The 26,280-nt window shown below is 41.6% G+C and overlaps 1 protein-coding gene across 2 annotated transcripts in view; it reads right to left on the minus strand.

The window, feature by feature from the left end:
* Positions 1 to 26,280, minus strand: part of CUL1 (cullin 1) — a 103,937-nt gene that overhangs the window by 23,302 nt on the left and 54,355 nt on the right. For both annotated transcript variants that reach the window (XM_027075694.2, XM_053217928.1), the window contains exons 3-9: positions 18,729 to 18,903; positions 16,455 to 16,622; positions 12,546 to 12,596; positions 12,245 to 12,335; positions 10,889 to 11,052; positions 5,442 to 5,604; positions 4,441 to 4,571 (exon numbers count right to left, since the gene is read on the minus strand). In XM_027075694.2, the coding sequence (XP_026931495.1) occupies positions 4,441 to 4,571; positions 5,442 to 5,604; positions 10,889 to 11,052; positions 12,245 to 12,335; positions 12,546 to 12,596; positions 16,455 to 16,622; positions 18,729 to 18,903 (943 nt within the window). The remainder of the gene's footprint in view (positions 1 to 4,440; positions 4,572 to 5,441; positions 5,605 to 10,888; positions 11,053 to 12,244; positions 12,336 to 12,545; positions 12,597 to 16,454; positions 16,623 to 18,728; positions 18,904 to 26,280) is intronic.

The following is a 26,280-nucleotide window of genomic DNA, read 5'->3' on the forward strand; positions in this document are numbered from 1 at the left end:
GGTTCCCGAAGTCCTGCTGGGTGTCCCAATGCAATATGCTAGCTTACCTTGCATCAGTTACACACAAATCAGTTAGCGTATCAGTTAAGCATCAATGTGCTCAATCATGAGGACCTCTAAAGGCCAGAGAGCTCTTCCCAATACAGTGGAACTTTGCACACTGGTGGTAAGATGGGCCTGTACTGATCTGCTCCGGTGCCATTCAGTCTGAAGCTCCCTGAGCCCTGATCCACACCGCCTTCCCAAGTGCTCACTGGTCTGGGTGTCGGGGCAGGTACGAGCAGCGGCACATCTAAAAATAGCGTGTGTGTTAAGGGCTCTCTTTCAGTGACGCTTCACGAGGACACGAGGACTGCCAGTTCTTACTTAGGTAAAGAGAGGGAGATTCACCTTGTGACAGGTAGGTAGGTTTTGAAGGTTCTAATACATGAAATGTTATTTTAAATCACACTACAAATTTGGAACCTGTGATAATTACAGTCTAGGCCAAACTAATTGGTAGTAAATCTAATTTTCTAATCAATACTTTTTCAAGACCAGCTAAAACAGAAATCCACCAGAAGTCCAAAGTAAATCATTTCTCTGTGAAAACTTCACCTGTTTTGTTTGGTAAAAATGGAAGCACGGGACTTTTTAGTCCTTAAAAAATCATCTAAGGGGAGCCTGAGTGGCTCAGTCGCTTAAGCATCTGACTTGGCTCAGGGCACGATCTCGCGGTTTGAGTTCAAGCCCTGCGTCAGACTCTGTGCTGACAGCCCAGAGCCTAGAGCCTCCTTCGGATTCTGTGTCTCCCTCTCTCTCTGCCCCTCCCCCGCTCGTGCTCTCTCAAAAATAAACATTAAAAAAAATCATTTAAGCAGTGCCTCGTATGACATTTAATACGCTCACTGTAAATGATTTTCATACACTACGATTCAACTCCAGTAAGCAACAATTTTCAAACATTAAAAACTGTAAAAAGTAACTACATCCCACTTAAAATTATGTATAATAGCTCCCCCCCCCCCTTTAAACTAACGCAAACAATCTCTTTCCTCTGCTGCTTTTTCTCCAGCATCAATGGGCTTTGGAAAACCATCATGGTTTGGGTTCTAGTATCTTTTACATTTACCACATTCATGATAAAAATACCTACCTGAAGTTATTTTTTTTTTTTAATTTAACTTTAGAGAGAGAGAAAAGGCACGGGTGGGGGAGGGGCGGAGGAGGAAGAGAGCGAGAGCGAGAGAACCAAGAGTTGGACGCTCAACCGACTGAGCCACCTGGGCACCCCTAAAATTATTTGTGTTTTAAGCAGCGGTATTTATTCTTTCTTACAAGAGTACTTGAGCACCTCCTATGTGCCAGGCTAAGCGCTGGGTACACATGCTGTTGTGCGAGCTTCTTCAAGCTTTGCGGGCTTTCCCTCATTGCCGACTAAGGGTGGCAGGCTGGGGACGTTTCTGCAGGAAACTCAGGCACCACTTAGATGGCACTGCAACCTCATGAGTTCAACTGAAACTCAAGAAATAAAAGAATAAAATGGAAATTGAGGAAAAACTCCTGCAGAAAACAGAGAATGTATCTGCTATCCTCAAGAAACAATTTTCTTCACAAGAATAACTTGGAAAACCAGTTTCACGAGTTCAATATAAAAATAGTTCTTATGGAAATAATTATAATTATTCACATTTTATGATCAATGATGTATTTAAAAAAAGAAATGTCTGACTTCTGAAAGTTAAAGCAGATGCCCTAAATTTATCAAGCTATATAGATTATTCTCCACAAAGGAAAACCTTGTTTGTTTTTTGAAGTTCATGCGAATCACTGGCTTATGTTCAAGTAATAAAAGGACTATTTAAAAGTTTAATTTCTGGGGCGCCTGGGCGGCTCAAGTCGGTTAAGCGTCTGACTCTTGATTCTGGCTCAGGTCACGATCTCAGGGTTTGTTGGGTTTGAGCCCCACACTGTCAGTGCAGAGACTGCTTGTGATTATCTCTCTCTGCTCCTCCCAGGCCTGTGTGAGGGCAAGCATGCTCTTTCTCCCAAAACAAATAAACTTAAAAACATTTTTTATAACAGTTTAATTTCCAGTAAAATATAACTGCTGGTAAGGATGGTTTATTTGTGCTGTTTATTGCTGACAGATGAAGGTTCCACACATAAAGAAACAATTTTACTTAGAAACTACACTTTTGCTTTAACTGGCCGTGAAAAAGTAAATGCCAGATTTAAGATTCACTGACCAAGTCAACTGGCAGGGGATCGTATCAAAAAGAACAGCAGTACTTAGAATTATAGTGCAATTATTTCCCCAGTTAGGACCTTACTTTGGTTTGGAAAAGGTGGATATCAGAAGTAACGCCCCATCATTCCCATGAAAATTATCTAACTGCGTTCATCTGTACCACGGACCGCTGCGGGCCTCTCACAGCACAGACGTGATTCACAATGGTTCATGTCAAAAAGCCAATTCTAGGGGTGCCTGGGTGGCTCAGTCGGTTGAGCCTCCGACTTTGGCTCAGGTCACGATCTCACGGTTCATGGGTTCGAGCCCCACGTCGGGCTCTGTGCTGACAGCTCAGGGCCTGGAGCCTGCTTGGGATTCTGTGGTCTCCCTCTCTCTCTGCCCCTCCCCTGCTCATGCTCTCTCTCTCTCAAAAATAAATAAAGATTAAAAAATAAATTAAAAAAAAAAAAAAGCCAACTCTGCTTCACACAGCCGCTCTCCCAACCTGCGTCTGACCAAATAACAGACTCCCCACCACTTAATTCATTTCAAGGAAAGGAAGTCATTTACTTGGCTCCGCTGCTTATACGGCTCAACTGAGTTTTGAATTAACCACGGCGGAAACACCAGACACTGTGGCTGAAAAGCGACCTTCATCAAGCTGGCCGCTCCTGAGCCACATGTATGTGCGTGTATGTGTCTCAGGCCCTTTAAAAGGGAACATTTAGTTTGGAAATAAGGTCATCAAGATGGAAGGATGATTTTTAAATGAGTTTTTGAACTTAAATAAAACTGTCATCACTGCGGAGCACTTAGCACTTATGTTCCCAGATATAATAAGCACCTCACAAGGATCATGTGTTTGCAAAAACCCTGAGGCAGCCATCATCACCATTCCATTAAAAAAAACACAAAAACCAAAAACCAAAAACCCAACTGACAGACAGGAAAAACCATGTCAGCAGCAAGGTCCCACAAGTGGGGTTGGGATGTGAACTCAGGAGGACCGTCAGGGATGTGACTCAGTCGTGCCAGGTGACAATATGTCCCGACACCGGGACATCACACTAAGGCTTCTACTGACACCTGGAGATCTCCTTCGCAATACTCACCATCAAGCCAGTTCCCTTCCATCTCGGAAGTGTAAAATTAATTATTTTATCAACCTAAAGGAAGGGGTTTACATCTATCCCTTTAATAATTCATGGATGTGCCAAAAGGGAGGCAGCAACCCCACAATTACAAGGAAACTTGCAGGGGCACCTGGGTGGCTCAGTTGGTTAAGCATCGGAGTCTTGGTTTCGGCTTAGGTCGTGATCTCACGGTTCATGGGATCGAGCCCTGCATCTGCCTCTGCGCTGACAGTATGGAGGCTGCCTGGGATTGTCTCTCTCCACCCCTCCCTTGCTCACACGCGCATGCATGCTCTCTCTCAAAATAAATAAACTTTAAAAGGAACCTTGCAAAGTTAACAGGGAAATGAAGACTTTAAAAAATGTATAAAGACAGTACTGTCAAAAATAACATCAAACGATAAAATCAGAGAGTTTTCTGATTTAGATATATAGGAACCATGTTCTAGAAGCTTTTCTTCTTCATTAGTTCTCCAAAACACTTATCAAAATTGAAGTTCACGACAGGGCCAAAACCCTACGACAACTTACCCATCTTTTAGAAATACGAGGTATTCCCTATGTAAAATTATCACCTGAATCATAGCTCAGCTAGCAGGAATATTCCACGAGCCTCCTTGGGGTGGTGGTGGCGAGGATCATGAGAAATGCTACACATTACAGGGCCTATCCAGGGCAAACAGCCCTGTTACCTTCCGCTGGAGGGTCGCCCTCAGATCAAGTCACCAACAGGTGCAGCCTGTGGTCTGTGGCTGCCAGAGCCACATGTCTAGGAGGCTTGGGCCTGTTCCTTCTATGGAAGATCTTTGCTCTTCTAGTGCAAGGAATGGAAGCGTGAGAAGAAATGAAAGGGGAGAAAAAAATCAAGAAATGACAACCTCAATGCCTAAAAAGTGCCCGAGAAGAGTTTGTGGAGGAACTTCCTAAGCAAAGAGGCCTATCAACCTTCTACATTAAAACACCAAACCAAGGTTCCTCACGAGAGTTCTGGGGAAAACCTGACCACCTGGACTGGTCAACGCAAGCGTATGACACACACCTGCAGCTCGTGTGCGGAACCGGTGAAGCCCGACTACTCTCAGGAACGGTACTTACATTTAGAGCAGCTTCTCCACACTTTTCAATGGCTGCGAGACCCTGATTATGGATGTGTGTCTCTAGAAGTTTTTTCAATTCCCCTAGGCCATCCTGGATTCTAGATACGAGATTATACATGCGCCCCAAATCTGAAAGAAGAAGGTACCACGTCTTATGCACTGAAACAAACTTTGCATATCCATTCCGCCAAGTATGTACGTATACTGTGATCACAGATGCCTTGAGATAAAATGGTGTTTTTTGATCGAAATCATCAACATCGTTTTAATTGTAACTGAATTGTATACATGTAGTTAGCTGAAAGTAACAACGAAACCATCCTCTCATGAAAGTTTATTTTTCCCTTTACTATGAGAAACATCTAACAATAGAAAAAAAGTCTTTTTATCAGAAGCTGCATCAGATACTTCCTCAAATTCTCAAGACCGAGGTATTATTTATGCTAGATACATAACAGGCACTCATGTACTGATTTTAAAAGAGGAATAAATTTAAAGAGTATTTGAGTATCTATCCCAACTATACAAACGAGTCACAAAAGGGCCCCCGAATTCTTCGAATGGCATATGGTTAATTTATGAAGGCCAAAGACAAAACTTCTGAACCCAAACATCAATCTTTCATTGAGCTCCTTGTATCTCCCAGTAAAACCTGAAGGGTAAGAGAAATGCTTTCACAAAATACTAGCCTTCTCATCTTGAAGAATTTTCAGAAGAAAAACAGTCAAGGACAAGTCAGGGGTAGTGTCAGTCAATGCCAGAGTATATGGGACGAGTAACCCTCCAGAGAACGCTGACTGAAAAGATGTTCTTCTCCCAAAGTCCTCCCCACAACACTCCACAGAGCTCTGAAATCAGTGCACAACCAGGCTCACTGCGCACTAATCTCTTCAAAACCGGCTGTTGGTGATGCTGTCAGCTCTGACTCTAGAGTTTCAACCAACCTCAAAACTGCAGATCGTGAGAAACCCAGGTCTGGAGGGAGTCTGAGTGGCTCACCTTCATTTTTGTCAGCATCCAACAAATTCTGGAATTCTGTGTGGAAAATCTCCAGGTGTTTTTCAATGAGCACTTGCTCGCACTTCCTTGCTAGTTCATCTTGTGTGCTTTCGTGAAGGTAGACCTGGACTCTTCGTTGTTCCTCGAGCAGACGGGCCTCTGCCTGCAGGAATTAATTCGAGTGAACCGTCTGGATTCACTTCTAAAGAATTGCTACACGAATAATGGCAAATTAAATTCACAAGCTCTAATACATTAAGAGAAAAGGGAACGGGTCCTGTGACGTTAGGTGAATGCCAACCATGTTTAAGTGGTCACTGATGTGCTCCATTTTCTCTGCAACAGATTTCCACCTCTAGCTCCTTTTCAAATGACTTCACAAGATTATCTTTGTTAGTTCAGATGTGTTCACGTCAACTTTCGTCCTTCAGGTAAGTGGCTTTTCACCTTCTGGGGGCAATATCCCTATTGTACACTCTGAGACACCTATGGACCCTCTCTTATCCGTGGACACCACGTTCAAAACCCCTATTTTTGACTGAAAGCCACCTGAAGTCAAGAGTCACATGAATCTATTCCCTGAAATGACCACATGGAAAGAGTTATTAGTAATCAGACTTTTAAACAAATTTTAAGGAAAAATATCGTGGCCTTCTCTTGCCAACCATTGAGTATATACCTCTGTAACTACTGGATTATTTATGCATTTCGATTTCTTACCATTCCCTTCAAGGAAGCGAGGAAAACAAAGATGTAATTTAACAGAGCAGCAAAATAAATAGAAGTCTGTATATTTTACAGTGTATCAACAGAAATATGTGTGGTATAAAGCATCACCGAGGAATCACTAAATTATCAAAGCAACGACGAAATTTCAATGATAATCTCAAATTAATCAGGTGAGAAAGAGAAATACTATACTTAGTATTGTAAAAGTGCCCTACTTTCCAAAATGATTTTAGATTTGGTATAATTTGGGAGAAATCTATAAAAATTCAACTGGAAGAATAAACACTCAAGAGCCAAGAAACAAAAAATGCAGGCGGGATTTATGCTGTCAAGAATTACTAACAATGAAACGGTTATTTAAACAACAGAAGTCAGAACCTTATTAGACATTCCAAATGGTCAAATGTGAACAACAAAATAAACCTGGAAATTATCTGGAGTATTTATCAAAATGTCAAGGTCCTCGACACAGAATGATCCCTGAAAAATTAGTTAAGTTCATCCAAATAAAAAAAACATGAAAGGAAAAGGAACAATTTATAAAAGAAGACATATAAAAAACCTCAAGTTTCTGGTAGGAAGTAATGAAAGCATAGCATATTTGGCTGATGGAATACTATTATCCAGTAAAATAAGTAACAATAAAATATGTTAATGTAACAAATTAGTTGGGGGGGGGGAGACAAGTTACCAAAAAACCTACAGAATTATTCCTATCTGGTTTTATATACATACTTAGTGTTCCAAGCTTGCAGGTTTATGTTCCTTGTATTTTCCAAAAAGCCTACAATTAATGTGTATATATTCTCTGATTATGAAGTTATTTTAAACCATACGGGATCGTTTGTGCTTTAACTGAGAAGTTCTACGTTAAGCGCGTACTGCTTCAGATCTGATACTAAGCCTCAAGAATGCAAGCAATATAGTAAAATACAGGACATACAAACCAAAAAGCACTTCTTTTTCTGTTTGAAGTTATACCTGTTTCCTAGAAGAACATAAATCACCTTGGGCAGCAGAAACTCCTCTGTTTCAAACTCTGCTTTCTCCTAAAACGAACTTTTACCCCTGCCCAGATGAAAGGTACAGCCTTGGTGGGACTGCTGACTCATTCTCTGGGGGGGGTCACAGTGGCTTTCCAACTCAGGCACTGTGGTAGGGGCAGCATTCCGCCACAGGACCCTCCCGCAGGGGCGGAGAAGGAAGAAGAGAGTAAACTGGCCCCTGAGTGACTAAAAAACATTAAAGGACAGAGGGGCCTCAGTAATAGCTTGTTTTAAATATAAAGAAACCAAAGTATCCAGTGTTGGGTCATCACGTTTGTGGAATCTAGGTCAAGTAAGCTCTTGACCATCACTGTCCAGAACACCAGGATCAAGTTCAATTTTTTAAAAAATTTATTTATTTTGAAAGCACAAGAGCACAAGTGGGGGAAAGGCAGAGAGAGAGAGACAGAGAGACGGAGGGAGGGAGGGAGGGAATCCCAAGCAGGCTCTGCACTCTGTTCTGAGCCCAACTCAGGGCTCGATCCCAGGACCGTGAGATCATGACTTGGGCTCCTATCAAGAGTCAGATGCTTAACCGACTGAGCCACCCAGGCGCCCCCAGGACCAAGTTCAAAATGACTAAATAAAACAAAGCAATTAAAGACTGTCCCTGTTAATTCTACTAGGATGGGTTCCGCAGGAAAAACAAAAGGAAAAGCAGGCCCACTCCCTGGCCAAAAAAGGAAATCAATGAAATACTGAACGTCTGACATCAGTAACCTAGAACAGTCAACAAATCTTTTGTAGCTCACATGAGTCTCAATCACATGAGACAGCAGGATGTGTTAAAAACCCTAATGTGGCTTTGGGTCGTTAATTCATCAAAGCCATCCCTACTGAAGATTCTCAAATGTTTCCACTAAAATATCCCTCAAATCACAGAAAAGGGAATGTAGATCCCTTAGGGAATTTGCACACCTAGCCCAAACTAGCGGCTAAAAGCAGAGTATTTTTTAAAGGTTCATGCTTTATCTCAATATTGTTCAGGAGTTTTGTATATTATTTCCTGACAGACTGTTTTAATATAAACATAATTTCCCCTGAAGCTACTGAATAAAACGTGCCACTTTTTATCCTCTGGCTTTGCATATTCTCAGGCATCTACTGGAGGTTCTGAATGATGAATGCTTATATCATGCTTACTATCTGCCAAGCACCAAATATATATGTACTACAAAATAAAAATTATTACGGGACACCTGGGTGGCTCAGTTGGTGGAGCATGTGACTCTTGATCTTGGGGTTGGGAGTTCAAGCTCCATGTTGGCTGTAGAGATTAGTTAAAAATAAAATCTTAAAAACAAACAAAAAATTATTACCCCCATTTTACAGATGAAGAAACTGAGGACCTGGGGCACCTGGGCGGCTCAGTAGGTTAAGTGTCTGACTTCAGCTCAGGTTATGATCTCACAGTCCGTGAGTATGAGCCCGTGTCCGGCTCTGTGCTGACAGCATGGAGCCTGGAGTCTGCCTCAGATTGTGTCTCCCTCTCTCTGCCCCTCCGCCACTCACTCTGTCTCTCAAAACTGAGTAAATTTTAAAATAATAATAATAGTAAGATAAAGCCTTAAAAACAAACTAAAACTTATTACCCTCACTTTACAGATGAAGAAACTGAGGACCAGGGGCCCCTGGGTGGCTCAGTTAAGGGTCCACTCTTAATTTCGGTTCCGGTCATGATCTCACGGTTCATGAGATGAAGCCCCACATCAGGCTCTGCACTGCCAGAGCTTGAATATATGCTTTGGATTCTCTTGCTCTCAAAAATAAATGGATGGGCAGAAGGGAGGGAGGGGAGGGAGGGAAGGGAGGGACGGACTGAGGACCAGAAAGGTTAGGTCAACTCCCCAGGAAATGACTGAACAGGGATTTAAAATGACATTTGCAGCCCAAGGCTCTAGGTGGGAGAACTGCTCATACAGCTAAATTCCAATTTTATGCTCGTAGATCCTCTACGTTATGGACTTCCAGAACGTGAGGGACGTCATGTTTGGTAAGATCCAACTGGATCCGGGCCCAAGCTATAACCCCTGTGGGAAGGAACCCCCTCTGAGAGCACCGGGGCGCAGGAAGCATGCTGCAGCCCCGAAGGCAGGGCTCACACTGGCAATCTCTGCTCTTCAAGCTGCCTTCGGTTCCAGGCCTGACCTAAAAATGAGACTTCCCCACTGCGGGGGCGCTCAAGTCTCTGGCCTGAAGAGCAGACCCCGTCGTGTCACCACCACCTTCCCGGGGGTGGATAATGGAGGTGACGGGAACCCAGCGTCGCTCTTGCCGATGTGCACCCTGAGAAAAGACCCCACTTTTAAAAGAATCACCAGATGCAGGAGAGTCGAGAAGAGATGTGATCATGAAAACGACACCACCAAACGAAAAACCCGCAATAACAGGCGATGCTAAGACTGAAAACAGATTCTGCTCCGAAAGTTCATTTGTCAGGCGACCGACACTCAGAATGAGCTGGTTAGGTCCCGGGTCAGCACACCAAAAAGCTAACTTAACCCACAGATAGACACAAAGAGCTAATACTGTTCCAAGGACAGTATTCCCGAAGACTTCCGTTTTTGTCAGGTTTTGAGATGTCAGAAATCTGTTCGTCAAGGACTTTCAACTGCACACGTCTCAAGCCCACTGACAACCATGACGGCCTAGGGGAAAAGGCACCCAGAACGTCACACACACTGGGCGGGGCTGTGTGCCTACAGAGGCACACTGCTCACACCGCTGCCCTGGGGGGCTGACCGGCTACCTCGATCGCAGCACCTGCCCTGAGTGGCTGTGCGGTCCCCTCCTCTCCCGGCCAACAGAGAATAAAGGGCAAAGCAGAGATGAGGCACGGTCGGCCCAGGCTCCCTGGAGATGTCCTTGGACGTCTCGGTCAGGGGTCAGCAAACTATAGCCTACGGGCCAAATCCTGCCTCTAAGTCACATTTTACTGGAACACAGTCGCACGCATCTGTTTACATGTTGCCATGGCTGCTCTTCCCTCAAAGGCAGAGCTGAACAGCTGCCAGACCACGTGGGGCGCAAATATTTGCCCTCTGCCCCTTTACCGAACAGGTGTGCTGATTCCTAACCTAGGTCACTCCTCACGGAGAAAAGTCCGGGACACCTGTATTCCCGAGAAAGAGAACCAAAAAAATTACACCAGAATATCGCTGGAACATCACTCAGTACTGAAACAGACTTCCGGTACAGTTTGTGACCAATCTTAGATCCTGTGGTTTCAGCACGATCTCCTCTACTGTAAACTTGAAGGCTGTACCGGAGACTGTTAGGGAACAGTTCAGAAGGGAAAACAGCAAAGTTCGCAAACCTAGCAACAGCTGGTACTTCGAAACTTAGCTTCTCATTGACTGAAGCCTGTGGCTTCCATTAGCTACAGCTACCCATGCTAGGAGAGCAAGTTCAAAACACAGAGGCCACACAGCTCTGACAGTTAGATCCTCAGAGCCCTGGAGAGAACACGGAGCCGCGACGGTCAGATGAAGTTATTATGAAAGCTCCTTGGTGCGCGGGGAGAAGCATCTGTATGGGCTACGGACACTGCAGGGGAACACTGCCCAAGACATGATCTGTGGAAAGAGCTGTGCACGTCAAAGAGAATAACCCACTGGAGGGGCGAGAACCGTGTTAGCTGAAGCCTACCGTATGCGCCGTATGTAAGCGTACCTTTTTCATATATTCAGTCACTGGGTTCTGCTGCAAGAATTCAGTGCTCTCCCTGGTATAAAATCTCTCCGTGTCGGCCAAAAACTGAGATTCAAAGGACTCTTTATACACTGTCAGCGTAGGGCCCTTGGCAAAGGCGTCGTCTTCATTCAGCCCCAACTCCACTAGAAACAGATAGGAACTGTATTTCAATTACCCTAGTTTTTGTTACATTTTACCCAACATACCCACGAGTAACATTCAGCTTAAGTTACGTTTAAAAGGTAAATGGAAAATGGCAGGACATAAGGTAAGCCTGCTATTCACCGGTGTGCACTGAAGTACACGGCTTCAATGAAAGAAAAAAGAAATAAAATCCAAGACATAAAAGGAAGTAATTCTGACCCGTGCCCACGCATGCTTCAAAGTTATCGTGAAGTTCACTTAAAAAAATTATTAAACATGACATTTCTTTTTTCTAAACGTTTATTTTTGAGAGAGAGAGAGAGAGAAGGAGAGAGAGAACGTATGCGAGCGAGTGAGGGAGGGGCAGAGAGCGAGGGAGACACAGAATCCAAAGCAGGCTCCAGGCTCTGAGCGGTCAGCACAGAGCCCGACGCGGGGCTCGAACCCACAGACCGCGAGATCAAGACGTGAACCGAAGTTAGATGCTTAACCGACAGAGCCACCCAAGTGTCCCAACACATTTATTTCTAATTGAAGTGTAGCTGACGTACAGCAGCCTATCAGTTCCAGGAGGTCGTCACAGGGATTTGATATTTGTGAATATGACAAAATGATCCCCACAGTGAAGTGCGGCCACCACCTGTCACCTTAAAAAGTTACTGTATTATCGCCTACATTCCCTATGCTGTACCTTACACCCCCCATGACATTTCTTTTATAACTAGAGGTTTATCTCTTAATCACCTTCACTGATTTCACCTCCCTCCCCAGAAGGACTAAATGTAAACTTTCAGAGAAACACGAGGCCACTCAAGTTTCCCGAACATTGCATTGGCTCATCAGTTGCTCAATCTCAACTTTTCAGGCTGACCCAGGTCTCTGGTCCTCTTCCCACTCCATTAATGACACTCCATCATATTATATATCCAGTCATTCAGCAGTATGAGAGCAGAAAATAATTCAAATGTCGAGTTCCTCAAAAGTCCCATGAGAAACAAAGATCAAACAAGTTTTGTGAGGGGTAAAATCAAACAGAATCACACTCACTTAAAGAGGGTTTTTTGAGGGCCCTTGTACATGCAAACAGTATTTTCACAACAGCTAAAATATCTGTCAACGAATCTGTCAGAACACGGTTAGGATTGCCATTTGACACGAAAACTCCGAGTAGGTGAAAGGGAAATGGTTTACCGTAAGACTGTACAACTCCACTTATCAGTCTTGTGTTGATGGTTTCACCGTTTCTTTCCTTTTCAATCAGTTTTAAAACAGCATTTGTTACCTTTAGGAAGGATAAAGGGAAAAGACCTGTAGATTACAGACTAGAGCACGTATATTACTACACATCTCTTGGACTCTGAGAACATTACACAATGCAAGGTGCCAGATACTCTTAGGGCATTCTAAAGCTGTGAGGAGACAACGCCTAAGAAATGAAATCTGTAAGGGGGTTTTAACAGGACGACACGCACACTCTCACACAAGTGCGTACCTGTTTATTCAATGGCCTGAACAGACAATCTCTCCAAGTCACCAACGCAAGCTGGATGAAAAGAAAAAGGAGAAGTGTAAGAGGTCTACACTTTCACCACGTTTTTCTAAGACTGAAGTCCTAGGAATCAGCCTGAATCTCATCTATCAGCACTTCTAGATTATAACTGGGTAAAAATCTATCATGATGACATCAGAGACGCTCGAGTTAGCAACTTCAAGAGGTTTCGAAATACAGCCGCTTATCAGCTCCCATTTTAATAATTCAGACACAAAGAAAACCTGGATTTTAGGAGACCAAACATATCAGCTTACAGGGTGTCAGTGGAGTCAACCTCTAACACTGTTCCCTGGCCCAAATTTAATTTTTCATCTAAATGAAGATAATTCCAGTTATCATAGTTTCCTAATACTCGATAAATTAAGTAACAGATGATAAAAATTCAGCATGTTGTGTATCTTACTTGTGGTGATTTGTGTTGCACGGATGCACACGGCTGGAAACGCACCAAACTGCACACTTTAAATAGACGTGGTTCATTATATAGGAACTGCTCAGATTTCCCATTTTACTTGCACTCATGTGTGTTGGGAGTCTTTGATGCATTTCTAAAACTTTCCACAGAAGTTATGCCAGAAAATCACTATAAAAATGCTCCCCCAAGGGGAACGGTTATAATTCATAAATGATTTTCAGCTGTTTATTGAGAGAGGTAGTATTCAGAGTAAAATTCAAATTTTTAACAATTCAATATTCAAATATAAACTGGTAAGGAACTCACTTAGACATAAATGCTTTCAGTCTTATTTTTCCTAAATTTAACCACAGATAAGACTAGGTGGATGTAAGATGTATTTCAGAAAAGATTATGTGTAATTTAATTTATGCAATAAGCCCTGAGTAATGTTCCTACCACACACACAAAAAAGGCAACATGAAAAGCAGTATTTAAGAGAAAACTACTTTTTAAATTCATTTATTTATTATTCAAAAAGTTTGGGGGGCGCCTGGGTAGCTCAGCTAAGTGTCCGAGACTTCGGGTCAGGTCATCATCTCGTGGTTTGTGAGTTCGAGCCCCACGTCGGTCTCTGTGTTGACAGCTCGGAGCCTGGAACCTGCTTCAGATTCTGTGTCTCCCTCTCTCTCTGCCCCTCCCCTGCTTGCGTTCTGTCTCTCTCTCTCTCTCTCAAAAAATAAAGATTAAAAAATTAAAAACTTTTTTTGAATTCCAGTGCAGTTAACAGTGTTATACCAGTTTCGCGTGTCCAACAATTCTATGCGCGACCTGGTGCTCATCGCTGTAAGTGGACTCTCAATCCCCTTCACCCATTTCAGCCCTGCCCCGGCCCACCTCCCCTCTGGGAACCATCAGCCTGTTCCCTAGAGTTAACAGTCTGTTTTTCGGTTTGTCTCTTTTTCTTGGTTCCTTTGTTTTGTTTCATAAATTCCACATACGAGTGAGACTGTACGATATTGGTCTTTCTCTGACTTATCTCGCTTTAGCATTACACTCTCTGGCTCCATCCATGTTGTTGCAAAAGGCAAGATTTCATTCTAAGAGAAAACTATTTTTAATTAAGCATGAACAATACATACTCATGTAATGTTTCCATAAAAATAAGATTTCAGAATTAGAAACTATGATGTCCAAGAAGATGTTAGAAGGGAAGAGCCTCATTTGTCAGGAAAAAGGCAAGCCTGGGACGATTTTCCCTGTGCAAATTCTGCCGCCTCGAGTCTTAAACTTCTTTCTTTTTTTAAATTTTTTTTTTTAACGTTTATTTATTTTTGAGACAGAGAGAGACAGAGCATGAACGGGGGAGGGGCAGAGAGAGAGGGAGACACAGAATCGGAAGCAGGCTCCAGGTTCTGAGCCATCAGCCCAGAGCCCGACGCGGGGCTCGAACTCACGGACCGCGAGATCGTGACCAGGCTGAAGTCGGACGCTTAACTGACTGAGCCACACAGGCGCCCCAAGACTTCTTTAAAGCAAGAGTAAGGAGGGAAAATGCAACGCCATGGCCATGAACTTCTAGTAAAGATATACTACACCTTTAAAAATAACTTTTTTCCAAACATTGTTCTAAATCAAGACAGCCTTAGGCAAGTCTAATTTGACTCTGGATAACTTGTCACTTTGAAGGAAGAAAGGAAGCAAGATGCCAAGATAAGAAAGCAAGGCCAAATGTACACCAGACAAAGTTCAGACGAACAAGGAACGGAGTCCAGGAAAACATCTTGCTCCATCACTTTAATGTATCAATGATGAAATTAATTTACGTCCTCTGGTGGACATGAAAGGAAAACAACTTTCTATAATTAAAATGGAAGAAAGGATTATTAGGAAAAAAAAGGTAAAACTTTATATTGTGCGACAAAGCATCCCCACCTCTGGAACTCCTGGAAAATACAATGAGAGAGATCACTGTGCCCAACTGTTCCTCTGTGTCAACTGATGCTTGAACTTTATGAATTCAACAGGTTCACTGAAGAGCACACAGAGGAAATACTGTTTCTAGACAGGGCTATTCACTGGCCTTTGCTAAAACTTACGGCTGCATATTGTATTTCCAAACGGTTACTACAGACAGTATTTAAGGATGTAGAAGGTATGAATTTTCAAAGTAAATAAAAAATAGAAGCTGAAAATCGTAGCCTACGAAGTATACTTGAACTTCTTTCTATTTTCTCTGTTCTTGAATATAGCACACAAAAAGTTCAGGTGTAACGATTTTTAGGAGTCTGTGACATTACTGCAGGGTTCGTGTGGTGTTTTAGGTCAAGGTGGCATCCAAGAAGAAATCACCCAAATCATGCCGATTCGTAAAGAAAGCATTTGTGAGTGGAAAAGAAAAAGGAAAGCACAAAAGGCTCAACTCAAAATACTAAATCCACAAAGTTTTGTTCATTATACATACCACATATATAGGATATATATAAATGATACTAATTTGTCATGAATCTATGATACATTACATTTTCCTTTTATTAAATCTGTCCAAAATAAAGCAATAAAGTACTGCTAATATACCAGCATTCTGGGAGACGGAGATAATCTCATTATGCAGAACTTAACATGTTCACATCACTGGTTCAAGAAGAGGACAGTCTGTGCATCTGATAGCCCGTTCCGAACAGACAGGCCTTCTGTCGAGTCCTTCCCCTCCACTGGTCTACGACATCAGTCCCCAAAGCTGACTGGACATCACAGTCCTCTCAAGGGACTCCAACAGTCTGCTGACCCCCACCTCCAGGGTTTCTAGTAAGTTGAGGCTGGGGCCCAGTAATGTGCATTGCTAACAAGTTCCCAGGTGTCCATGATGTGGCAGGTTTGGGGACCACACCTTGAAAAACAATGACACTAAGAAACATATTAATGAAAGTGATTCAGTCACTCGACTTCTGCCTTTTCACAATCTATTTTCATGCCGTCTAAAAAGAACCTTCAACTTTCAACTCTGTCAGTATCGTATTATTTTGTAAAGAGAAAAGGCAGGCATCTCACCACACGGTCCTCTCCCTAAACAGCTTCCCAAACCACAGAGGCCACGAGGGCTGATCTGGGAGGCCCGGGTCCCCGGCTCGGGACTGGATCTGCCTGACACAGCCAGCACGTGGGATGCCCAGCGCTACAAGCGGGACAGTTCCAGGCTAGACTGGACGGCTGGTCGAGTGACTGCGGAAGAAACTTATCAGTAAATGCAGAAGTGTGGAGGCTGTATTTCAGAACTCCAATTTACTCATCCTTTCCTGCCACAAAATATCTAAGAGTCATCTGTCGATAAATTAAAGCAAAGGAAATTAGCCTCCGGGTCTGAAAACAGCTTCACTACTTGCCTAGCTCCCCCTACTGACAGATGAGGCAGCACTAAGAAAGCACACACGTGAAAGGTGTTTAAAAAATCTTACAGAATAGATTTCATATATTCCTTTCCGTCCCTCGTCACATTCACGGCGAACCCAATGTCTATTGAGGTAGGCACAAATTCCATTCAGCACTTTGCTGGAAAATCGATAATCCTCCCATTGTTGAGTGTAGAACTTCAGTACGCTCTCATCCATCAAATCTTCTCCATCCTAAAAACAAGTGAACCCAAGCTTTAAGGACTAATTTGTCACATGATAAATTAAAAGTTCACTAAAACAAACCTACGGCATTAAAAATACATCCATGTGTTCGGTTTTAGATGAGCTTTTTATTTTGTATACAAAAACATGCTCATTAACACCTATTCTCATAAGAATATAGCTTGTGAGGAACAGACTATAGAGAGAATTTTAATGAAAATCCTTTCAAAATGGAAACTTTCCACGGTGGAATATTATGTATCATATACACTCATACGAAGTACCTCCAACTTTTAGAATGAAGGGAATAAGGAATTTACCTCAAAATCAGCCCCGTTTTTGATATTTTTCAGTTAAAGTTAATTAAAATGTCCTATTAGCAATTTAGACCACAGGGCCAATACTACTCGATTTTTTAATGCATCTGCTTCCTTCATTAAATTTACTTAAAAACTATAAATTAATAGTTTTTACAATAATCTGCTGCATTTCTGTAAAAATAAGTGTAATGGTACAATATTTCTTCTTTAACAAGATCTCAAGGGGAAAATGTGCATTCACTAAAATTATTTTTACCCAGATTTCCACAAGGTAAACCACAAACTGTTATGTGAAGGATCAACCGGAGATTTTTTTCCTCCGATATTAATGACATCCGCAAGGTATATCTGCCTCCTTAAAAACTGCATATTCCACTTCAGTGTCCCTGAAATACGCTGCAGCAAGAAAGCACAGAGGTGACAAACGAGGGACGCAGCCCCGCCATGAACCGAGGGCCTGGGAAGGCCACCCGCTCGCCCTGCCTCAGTGTCGTCAACCTCAGAACTGAGGCCCCACAAACACGTGGCACACAAGTGAGCCCATAAGCCACAGGAAAACCTGACCAGATCTTGATACAACCAGATTTTTGCTCACTTAAATTTCAGTAAGAAATGAACTATCAAATGTAAAGGTTTGCTACTCTGGCTTATAGCACAGGACCTTTTCCAAAATGCAAAGATATCACTGATAGAGCACAGCTCCCAATACTTTGATACAACACAATATACTCCTGTTCCCACTTTAATGCTGAAGAATAATCAATTCCAGTGTTCACTTTACAAAGTGTTCTGAATAAACAGAAGGACACAGCGGTTTCAGCAAAACTCTACGACACACATGGTTTAGGGAACATGAAAATCATGCTATCTTAGTCACAATTTGTGGTCAATCAACTAGGGTCTGTTAGAATGATATTAAGTTTCCAATTGCCTTGTGAAATAGATTAAGAAAAACAATTTTGAAGCATGCTGAAAATTTTGCATAATGTCTGTGTAAACAAAAAATCTTTAAAGCATATACACAGAGCACAGACTTCCCAGGGTCGAGAGTATAGATGTCTTCACTCACTCTATGTGACATGTGTAGCACCAGGTGAAGGAGCACTTGCCCATCCTGTGGCTGGATGGAAGGCAGGCATCACACTGCCTTTCCTACAGAGGATGGAGACTGAGGAAGGAAAAGGCAGAAGATGAAGGGGAAAAACTATCATTGTCCGAGCAACGGCTCGGAGCAGGAGGAACCATACTCGAAGGCCGTGGATGTTCGTAGAGAAACCCATCCTAGCCAAGGGCACGATTTCATCGTAGCTCTGAAATACACTACACGACCATGTGCAAGAGGAGGTCACAGTGGAAAAATGTGATTACCAAAGGTTAGATAACCTTACGATCATTTGTACATTTTTAGACAAAACAACACACTGGGGTCAAAATACAACACAGGTGATCTGAATTCATAATGAGATGCTCGAAGTGAAAAGGTCCGTTAATTTCTAACAACCAAATACAAAATGGTTAGTGATTTAAGGAAAAGTACTAATTGGATATAAAGCTATCAAAGCCTTCTAGTTTAACAAATTAAAAAACAGAATATAGCTTAGGAAAGCTCCATCTTCGTAATAGGTAAAAGACTAAGCAAGAGCAAACTAGCTTCATGCAAATGTCAATGCCGAAAACAATGAACAAATAACAGTGAGAGATTTAGCATTCAATCAAGTTAGAACCATCATTTCACTATTTTCTTTTACATTCTATTATAAAGAGTAAGTTTAAGTATACACGTACAACGTCTTACCTTAAGAAGATTTGTCAAGTAATTCTTCAAAAATTCTTTAAGTCGTTTGTATAATTCCAAGCCAACAAACTGAGCTCCCCCAGGCGTCTGACCCTTTTTCGATTTGGAGGGAGGGACGCCAGCCCCTCGGGCCTGGTTTGACTGGTGAACACTCGTGCAGTAGTTATAAACGTGACTTGGGAGAAAAGTTAAGGAAATCAACATGCATCATCAATGCCAACAGGGATTAATACCGAAATATTTTTAAAGAAAATATGTTCATACCAATATGCTTACAATACATCAACAAAAGTCTGTTAACACGACAGTGAAGGGGTGCCTGGGTGGCTCAGTCGGTTAAGCGTCCGACTTCGGCTCAGGTCATGATCTCGTGGTTTCTGAGTTCAAGCCCCGCGTCGGGCTCTGGGGCTGACAGCTCAGAGCCTGGAGTCGATTTCAATTCTGTGTCTCCCTCTCACTCTGCCCCTCCCCTGCCCATGCTGTGTCTCTCAAAAATAAATAGTAAAAAAAAAAAAAAAAAATTATAAAAAAAAAAAAAACTACCGTGAAAATAAGACCCCATCCACCACAGCAATGAAGCTAGACATCAGCCGGCCCCACCTACAAGCCTGTCGGCAGGCCCAGGAACCAGCCTGCTGCGAATGAAGGAATGTTCTGAGGAAGGTCACCACGGAAACACAGGACCTTCTAAGATCACGTAATGTGACTGACCTTGTGGGAAACTGTCCTTCAGAAGGCATGAAAAGAACTCGCAATCGGTACAAAGGTTCCATACAAGAGAAAAAAAAGCAATTATCTCCTTCAAGAAAAACAAAAACTATAACCAGAGTCTATTTTGATGCCTAGCTATATTTCTAGAAGCATGTATTATAAATATCAAAATAACTAAAGCTTTATTTTAAAATTATTCATAAACGAATGTAAACAAAGCTACACTTTGTGGACGAAGGACAAAAAGCAGAAGAAATGGCAGTGCAAGAAACCTCTTATCACAGGAAGTCACAGATGTCTAAAATTGATCAATCACAGATGTGCAGCACGCATGCGCAGTACTGACAGGGAGGGAGCTGCGTAAGTCACAGGATAGACAGCGGAAGTCTGAAACAGCTGGAGGGGAGCTGCTGAGGACTGGGAGGCGGGGAAGGCAGAGAACCACGCTACTTTGTTATACAACCTTTCATACGATTTCAGTTCATCTGCACGATTTCAGTTCATCTGCACATATTACCACTTGGATAAAACTAACAGACAACACGGACTCAGAAAGAAAAATCATTAAGACAATAAATTCTGGCCTGTTTCAGGTTAGTGCGTAAAGACACGAGTGATTTCAAAACACATTCCATACTCCAAAATACATGACACAGAAGGGTTAAGACTTAAAATATACAAACCTAAACCATAAAACGAAGAAAATACCCACGAACTGTTTCCTGATCTCAGACTGGAGAAGGCTTTTCTAAGCAAAGTCATCTAAACACTTAATCTGAGATTCTGAAAATATCTTAGTAAAAGAGATCTTTAACGAGTTACTATCTTTAATCAATTAAGAGAATTAAAAACGTGAAAAAGCTAACCTCCACAGAAACATGGGGAGAGCATACCAACAGAAAATCCCAAAGCTGAAAGAAATACGTATTAGTGGTTAAAAAGCTGAAAAAAAAATCTTTAGCTTCAGTAATCAAAGAACTCTGCCTTAAAACAACCAATCACTTCATTAAACATTTCAAATGTACAGGGAATCACAGTTTATAACATACAATGAACTCTTATAAACTGATGATGCAGTTTGGACAAATCTCCTACTCCCATGGTCTCATTCCAGCTACACCTCCCTCAACTTTTTAGGAAATTAAATAGTACAGATTCTGCAAGAGACCTGCTTTGTACTGCTCCCAGTGTCTCCCTTCCTTCTGCTTTCCCTAGGGGCAAATACCCCATGATGTGGTGCACAGCACTTCCTACGAATGTTTTTCTATCTTACTGTAACACTGTACCTGAAATTACATTCCGTATGTTTTCAAGTTTTAGATACAGCTTAGACCTTACAATAAGTCCTCCGTTTTCTTGTTGATGGACCCTACGAACGATCACTTTGGTTGAGGTCCAGGTTTTGGTAGTTCCCAACAAAAGCTGCAAAGAACAGTACTCTTAAGTTCTCTTGCATACATACAGGTTTGAGTTTCTCACACTACACAACTGGCAGGTGATGGGAGAAAGGGGTCCATCATAAACTTCACTACCTGTTGTCAGATGTGCTGTCGCTGGACAGCCACCAGTGCTGTTTAACAGCCGACAGCCTCTTCCACACATTTGTACTGCGGGTCGCCACGGTGTTAATACGCATTTCTCTGACTACAGCGAGGCGAAGATTCTCCTGAGTTTATGATTTTCACGTTCTCTTCTGTATATTACGTCATATCCTTCACAATCTTTTAAAAAAAAGTTTGCTCAGACACTGATGATGACAGTGTAATACATAATCACTTCAGAAAAATCTTTTGTTTTTTCCTGAGTTGGAGGAAGGACAGGGAGGGAGAGAAGAGAGAGAATCCCAGGTAGGTTCTGCGCTCTCAGCACACAGCCCAGTTGCAGGGCTCAATCTCACAAGTGAGGCGAAATCAACACTTAGATGCTCAACTGACCGAGCCACCCAGGTGCCCCTGGCAGTTTCTTGTAGAAACCACGGTGTATGTACAGACTACTATTCAGCAGTTTAATGAACTACTGTACTGATATACCATGAATCAGTCTTAAAAACATGGTGAAGGAAAAAAGCCAGATATCTATGGTTTTACTTATATGAAGTTCTAAAACAGGGAAAATTATTTCTATGGTGATAGAAATCAAGAGTGACTTCCTTTTCCTTGAAGGGCAAAGACTGACCAACAGGTGCTCCAGGGAACTTTCTGTATTCTTGATTAGGGTATGGTTTACCTGAGCGTATATGCCTGTCAAAAAGAATTCAAACTATCCACTTAAGATCTGTGCACTTTGCAGTATGTGAATTTTGCCTGGAAAACATTTTTTAAAATGTAAGCCTGTAATAAGTATTACGGACTGACTAATACTGAGCTGTCTTTTTGACCTGTTAGTTTTCATTGTGAAAATCCCTACTGTATCATCATATATTGCAATTCTTACATTCTTGGAGTTTGCAGCCTAACTTCTTTTAATGGAAAGCATTATGTAAAGAGAAATTCTTAATTTGTCATCATCAAATTTATACAAATTTTCTTTTATGGCTTATGCTTTAATTTTTATTTAGGAAATCTTCTCTCCCAAGGCATGGATTCTAGTGCATTATTTTTTTCACCTGATTTCACATTGAGATTTCTCATCTTCCTGAAGTAAAACTGTGTATGAGGAAGAAATGTAATTTTATGTTTGTCTGCATGGATACACAACGGTTCACAAACCATGTATTTTACATGGTCTATTCTTTCCCCACCGTAGGTATTGCTGCTTTTAGAAAACTGCCCATTTTAAGTGAATTTTTCAAGTACACTGTCCAGTTGTCTGTTGGTTCTTTTAAAAAACCTGTTGTTTTTGTGAGGTCTTGTATTTATTTTAAATATTTTTATGATTAATTCTGCAGAGAACCAGTTTGGGATTTATTTCTGTTTATCTTTATTTCATTTCTGTTCTTTTTCATGTACCTCTTTTATAATTGTTCTCCTCCTAGAAATTCTCGTTTTGGTCTATTGGCTTTGTAATCTTTCCTCTTTGTTTTAACGTAAGCATTTAAAACTACAGATTTTCTTCTCCACACCACTCAGGCTGCATCACCTAAGTCTGATCCGTATGGGTTTCCCTTACATTCAGCTGCATATTCTTTTTTCCATTATTAATAGTTCTCTTAAGAGTTAATTTAGGGCACCTGGGTAGCTCAGTCGGTTAAGTGTCTGATTTTGGCTCACACCACAATCTTGCGGTTTGTGGCTTCGAGCCCCGCATCCGGCTCTGTGCTGACAGCTCAGAGCCTGGAGTCTGCTTTGGAATCTGTCTCCCTCCTCACCTCATGCTCGCTCTCTCTGTCTGTCTGTCTCTCTCTCAAAAGAAATAAACATTAAAAAAAAAGTTAAATTTTATTTCCAAAGGGTACTTTTAAAAAATCTTTTTAAAAAACCTCTTAATTTCACTTTAGAATTAATCAGAGATTATCTTTTTGATAGTTTCTTTAAAAGGTGATGAGACCTACAGCTGAATATGTGATTTTCTTTACATTTGCCTGAAAAGAATGTCCATTCTCTAATGGATATAAGATCCCATTAGAGTAAGCTGGTCAATTCTGTTTTTCACATCTAATATATTGTCAGCCATTTCTCTGGGTATTAATTACTGAGAATTTCTAATGGAAATCTTCCTAATTATAGATTTGTCAGTTTCTCTTATACCTCTCTAAAATATCGGTCCTATATTTTGAGGCCCTGTTAACAAGTATATAAACTTTTGAATTATATTCCTGGTCCCTTGGTCTTGTTATTAGTAGGAAATAACCATGTTTCCTCCTCACAGTAGTGCCTGAGGAAATCCACGGGACCGGATGTTAGTATGGTTATTCCCATCTCTGGTTAGAATTTACCCCAAGTACACCGGTTCCATCTCTTTACTTTTCTACTTTTACATCTACTGCAAACCACAGCCAAACGCGCTCTTAAAAAAATGGAGTTTGATGGTCTCCAATGGATAAATTTGGTTTTATTATAAAACCCAAATATAAATACACTGTTATATACTGTTTTATACATTGCTATTTGGATTATTTTTTACCATCTTATTTTGATTATTTTTTTTAAAAATTTTATTTTCTATTTTCTTTGCTTTTGTTTTCTCCTTTTTCTTTTACCAGGTTGATGGCTTCCTTATTCCACTGTAGTTCTTACATCGCTCTGGAGTTACATATTTTATTTGGTTACCCTTAAAATCTGATATGCATACTTTGCCTTTCACGAATTCTAGAAAATTCTTGGGTTGTCAACTCTTCAAATATTTGTTCCCCTATTTTCTACTACATGTATGTTGGACATTTTCATGTTCTTTGTTCAAACTTTCTAATTTTTCTTGATTTATCATCTGGTTAAGTGATTCTTTCAACCGTGTCAAATTCGCTGTTTACTTTTAAACATCTTAGTTTACATCTGTAGAGTTTCCCAGTTTCTTCTTAAAGTCTGTCTTATTTCTATTTTGTTCCGCAGTATTTTTGTTTCTTTGATGTAACCATTTTTCACACTTAGGGGCACACTCTAAAGATCCTTTTCTTTGACATTCTTGGGGCTCTCATTCTGCTGTTCGTTGTATGTGCTGACTTGTTCTGGTGGGATCTCTCCTCTGCTTGGTAACTTTTTTTCAGCTCATTTTTAGTGGGGTCTTTGTATTAATTTCCCAGCTTGGGGAAATCCTCCCCCCCAAAGTGGTAATACAAACTCCAACCCCAAACACGCCGAAGGTAACAAATTCTCAGGACATACGTTCCCCACCCCCCTCATACCCAGAACTTATCTCAAACTACTTTCTAGTTGCCTCCGTGGGAGAGAAAGTCCGTTATTTTTCCAGTTCACCTTGTCACTAAAGATCTCCATGGAAACGGCAGCTCTCTCCCTCCTCGCCCAGGCACAAGGCTTTGTCTCCTTTTCTGTGTGGCCTCTGTCCTCCAGCGCACCCCTCCCCATATCATATCCTCCTGCTTCCACACAGAGGCTCATACTTTTTACCAAGCACACAGTTCTAGGTGTTTGGTTCCGGGGAACTTCTTAGGTTACCTCATTCGGACTGACTTCTGTCTCGTGGCAATATATTCATCTCCCAGTTATTAAATTAACAAAGGTCTTTAAAGAAACAATGAAGCCCAATGATAGCCAAAGTGCAGGAAAATGGGAGCTTCTATCCATTGGGGGTCAGAGAGTACACAGTTAGGATTTTTTCTGGAATAAAATTTAGAAATATTCAAAAGCCTTAAAGCACATTCCTTTTGATACAACAACTATATGCATTTATCATGGGGAAATTATCACAGAATTATAAAAATACTTAGCTAGCAAACTATCACAGCATTGCTCACAGTGGCAAAAACCTTGTAACAATCTATACGGCAAACATAGGGAATTAGGTAAATACCCTGTTAGATTCATCTGAGGATACGGTACGCAGCTTTTAACAATGTCGAAGAACATAGAGTGGCTATAAAACCTGTGATGTATTGACCAAATTTCATCTAAGACACCAATCATAATACGTATCGTTACACTAAGAAAATGCTACCAGTTAAAACACAACATCCTTCGATGGAATTTTTAGGTTTACTTAAAGATTAGCCGTTTAGACTCAAACAGATTTATCCTAACACTCTTTGTAAGTAAAGAAAAGTTAAATGAATTGGTTAAGACACTCCTCGGAGGTTTTACGCAGTCTCACTCCGCTGAACCTTCAAGACCCTTGTCAAGGAGGGCTATGTTTTCCACCTGTCACCGTGCTCCGTGAGCACCAAGGGCGTGAGTACTGCCCGTGAGCTTCCGGTCACAGAGGAACTAAGCATTTCCTGCTCATCTGCTCCCACCCATTTTGTAAGTTTAGGTCCTGAGCTTGCTTGTATTAAAAGGTTTTTTCAGGGCAAATTCTTCAAAAGGTCCTTAATGCTGACAGAACAGGGGATAGTCAAGTTTGCACAGGTGCAGGTAATGACCACTGTGTCGTGACTGACACCCGACCAACCACGGTCCTGTGCCCCCCACGGGATGAAGCACTTAAAAAACAAACAAACTCAACAACAACAAAAAAACCCCACAACCTTAGAATCACTAACTGGTATATTCATAGAGCCATATGAAAATATGTTAAAAAGACACAAATAAGTAAAAAAGGAACCTAAAAGAATAGCATCTAATATGCTATTCTACGCATACTAAGCTTCATGCTATTGGGCATGAAGATGAAAGTTGATGTATCTGCTTGGCCTTTATTATTTTTTTTTATTTATTTAAGTTATCTCTCCACCCAACATGGGGTTGAACTCACGATCCCAAGATCAAGAGTTCTATGCTCTTCCGACTGGGCCCGCCAGGTGCCCCTCTGGACTTCAACAGCTGTTACTTCTGAAGGTGGGGGAGGGGGTTAATAAAAACCTTTTAGGCACACAATTCTTTCTTCTTCACCAAGTACTCTTTCCAGAGGAAAGGCCGGAGCACAGGACACACTCTCCCCCTGCTACCAATCATTCCTCCCAGCCTCACCTCCTCAGAGAGGACTGGACACAATGCAAGGAACCCGGTCTCACAGAACAAACCAAAAGGCATGGTTTTAACAAAAGGAAACCTCTTAAAATCGGTCTTCAAGTTTCTATCCAGACTTGAACTTCACATTCGTTCCCAAATTAGGATTACCCTTCCCATTACCCAGAGTCTGGCGTGGAAAGCATTAGTCAGTAGTGGCTAGAGACAGTAGTGGTTAGATTTCCTGCTTGCTAAAATTTGAGTTTTCTTCTAAGAACTTATACCTTAGGTAAGTAATGCAGAAAAACTTACAATAAAAAGCAAGAGTGCTACGGTTCACCCTT

This window comes from Acinonyx jubatus, chromosome A2 (assembly GCF_027475565.1).
Source record: "Acinonyx jubatus isolate Ajub_Pintada_27869175 chromosome A2, VMU_Ajub_asm_v1.0, whole genome shotgun sequence".
NCBI classification, from domain to species: Eukaryota; Metazoa; Chordata; class Mammalia; order Carnivora; family Felidae; genus Acinonyx; species Acinonyx jubatus.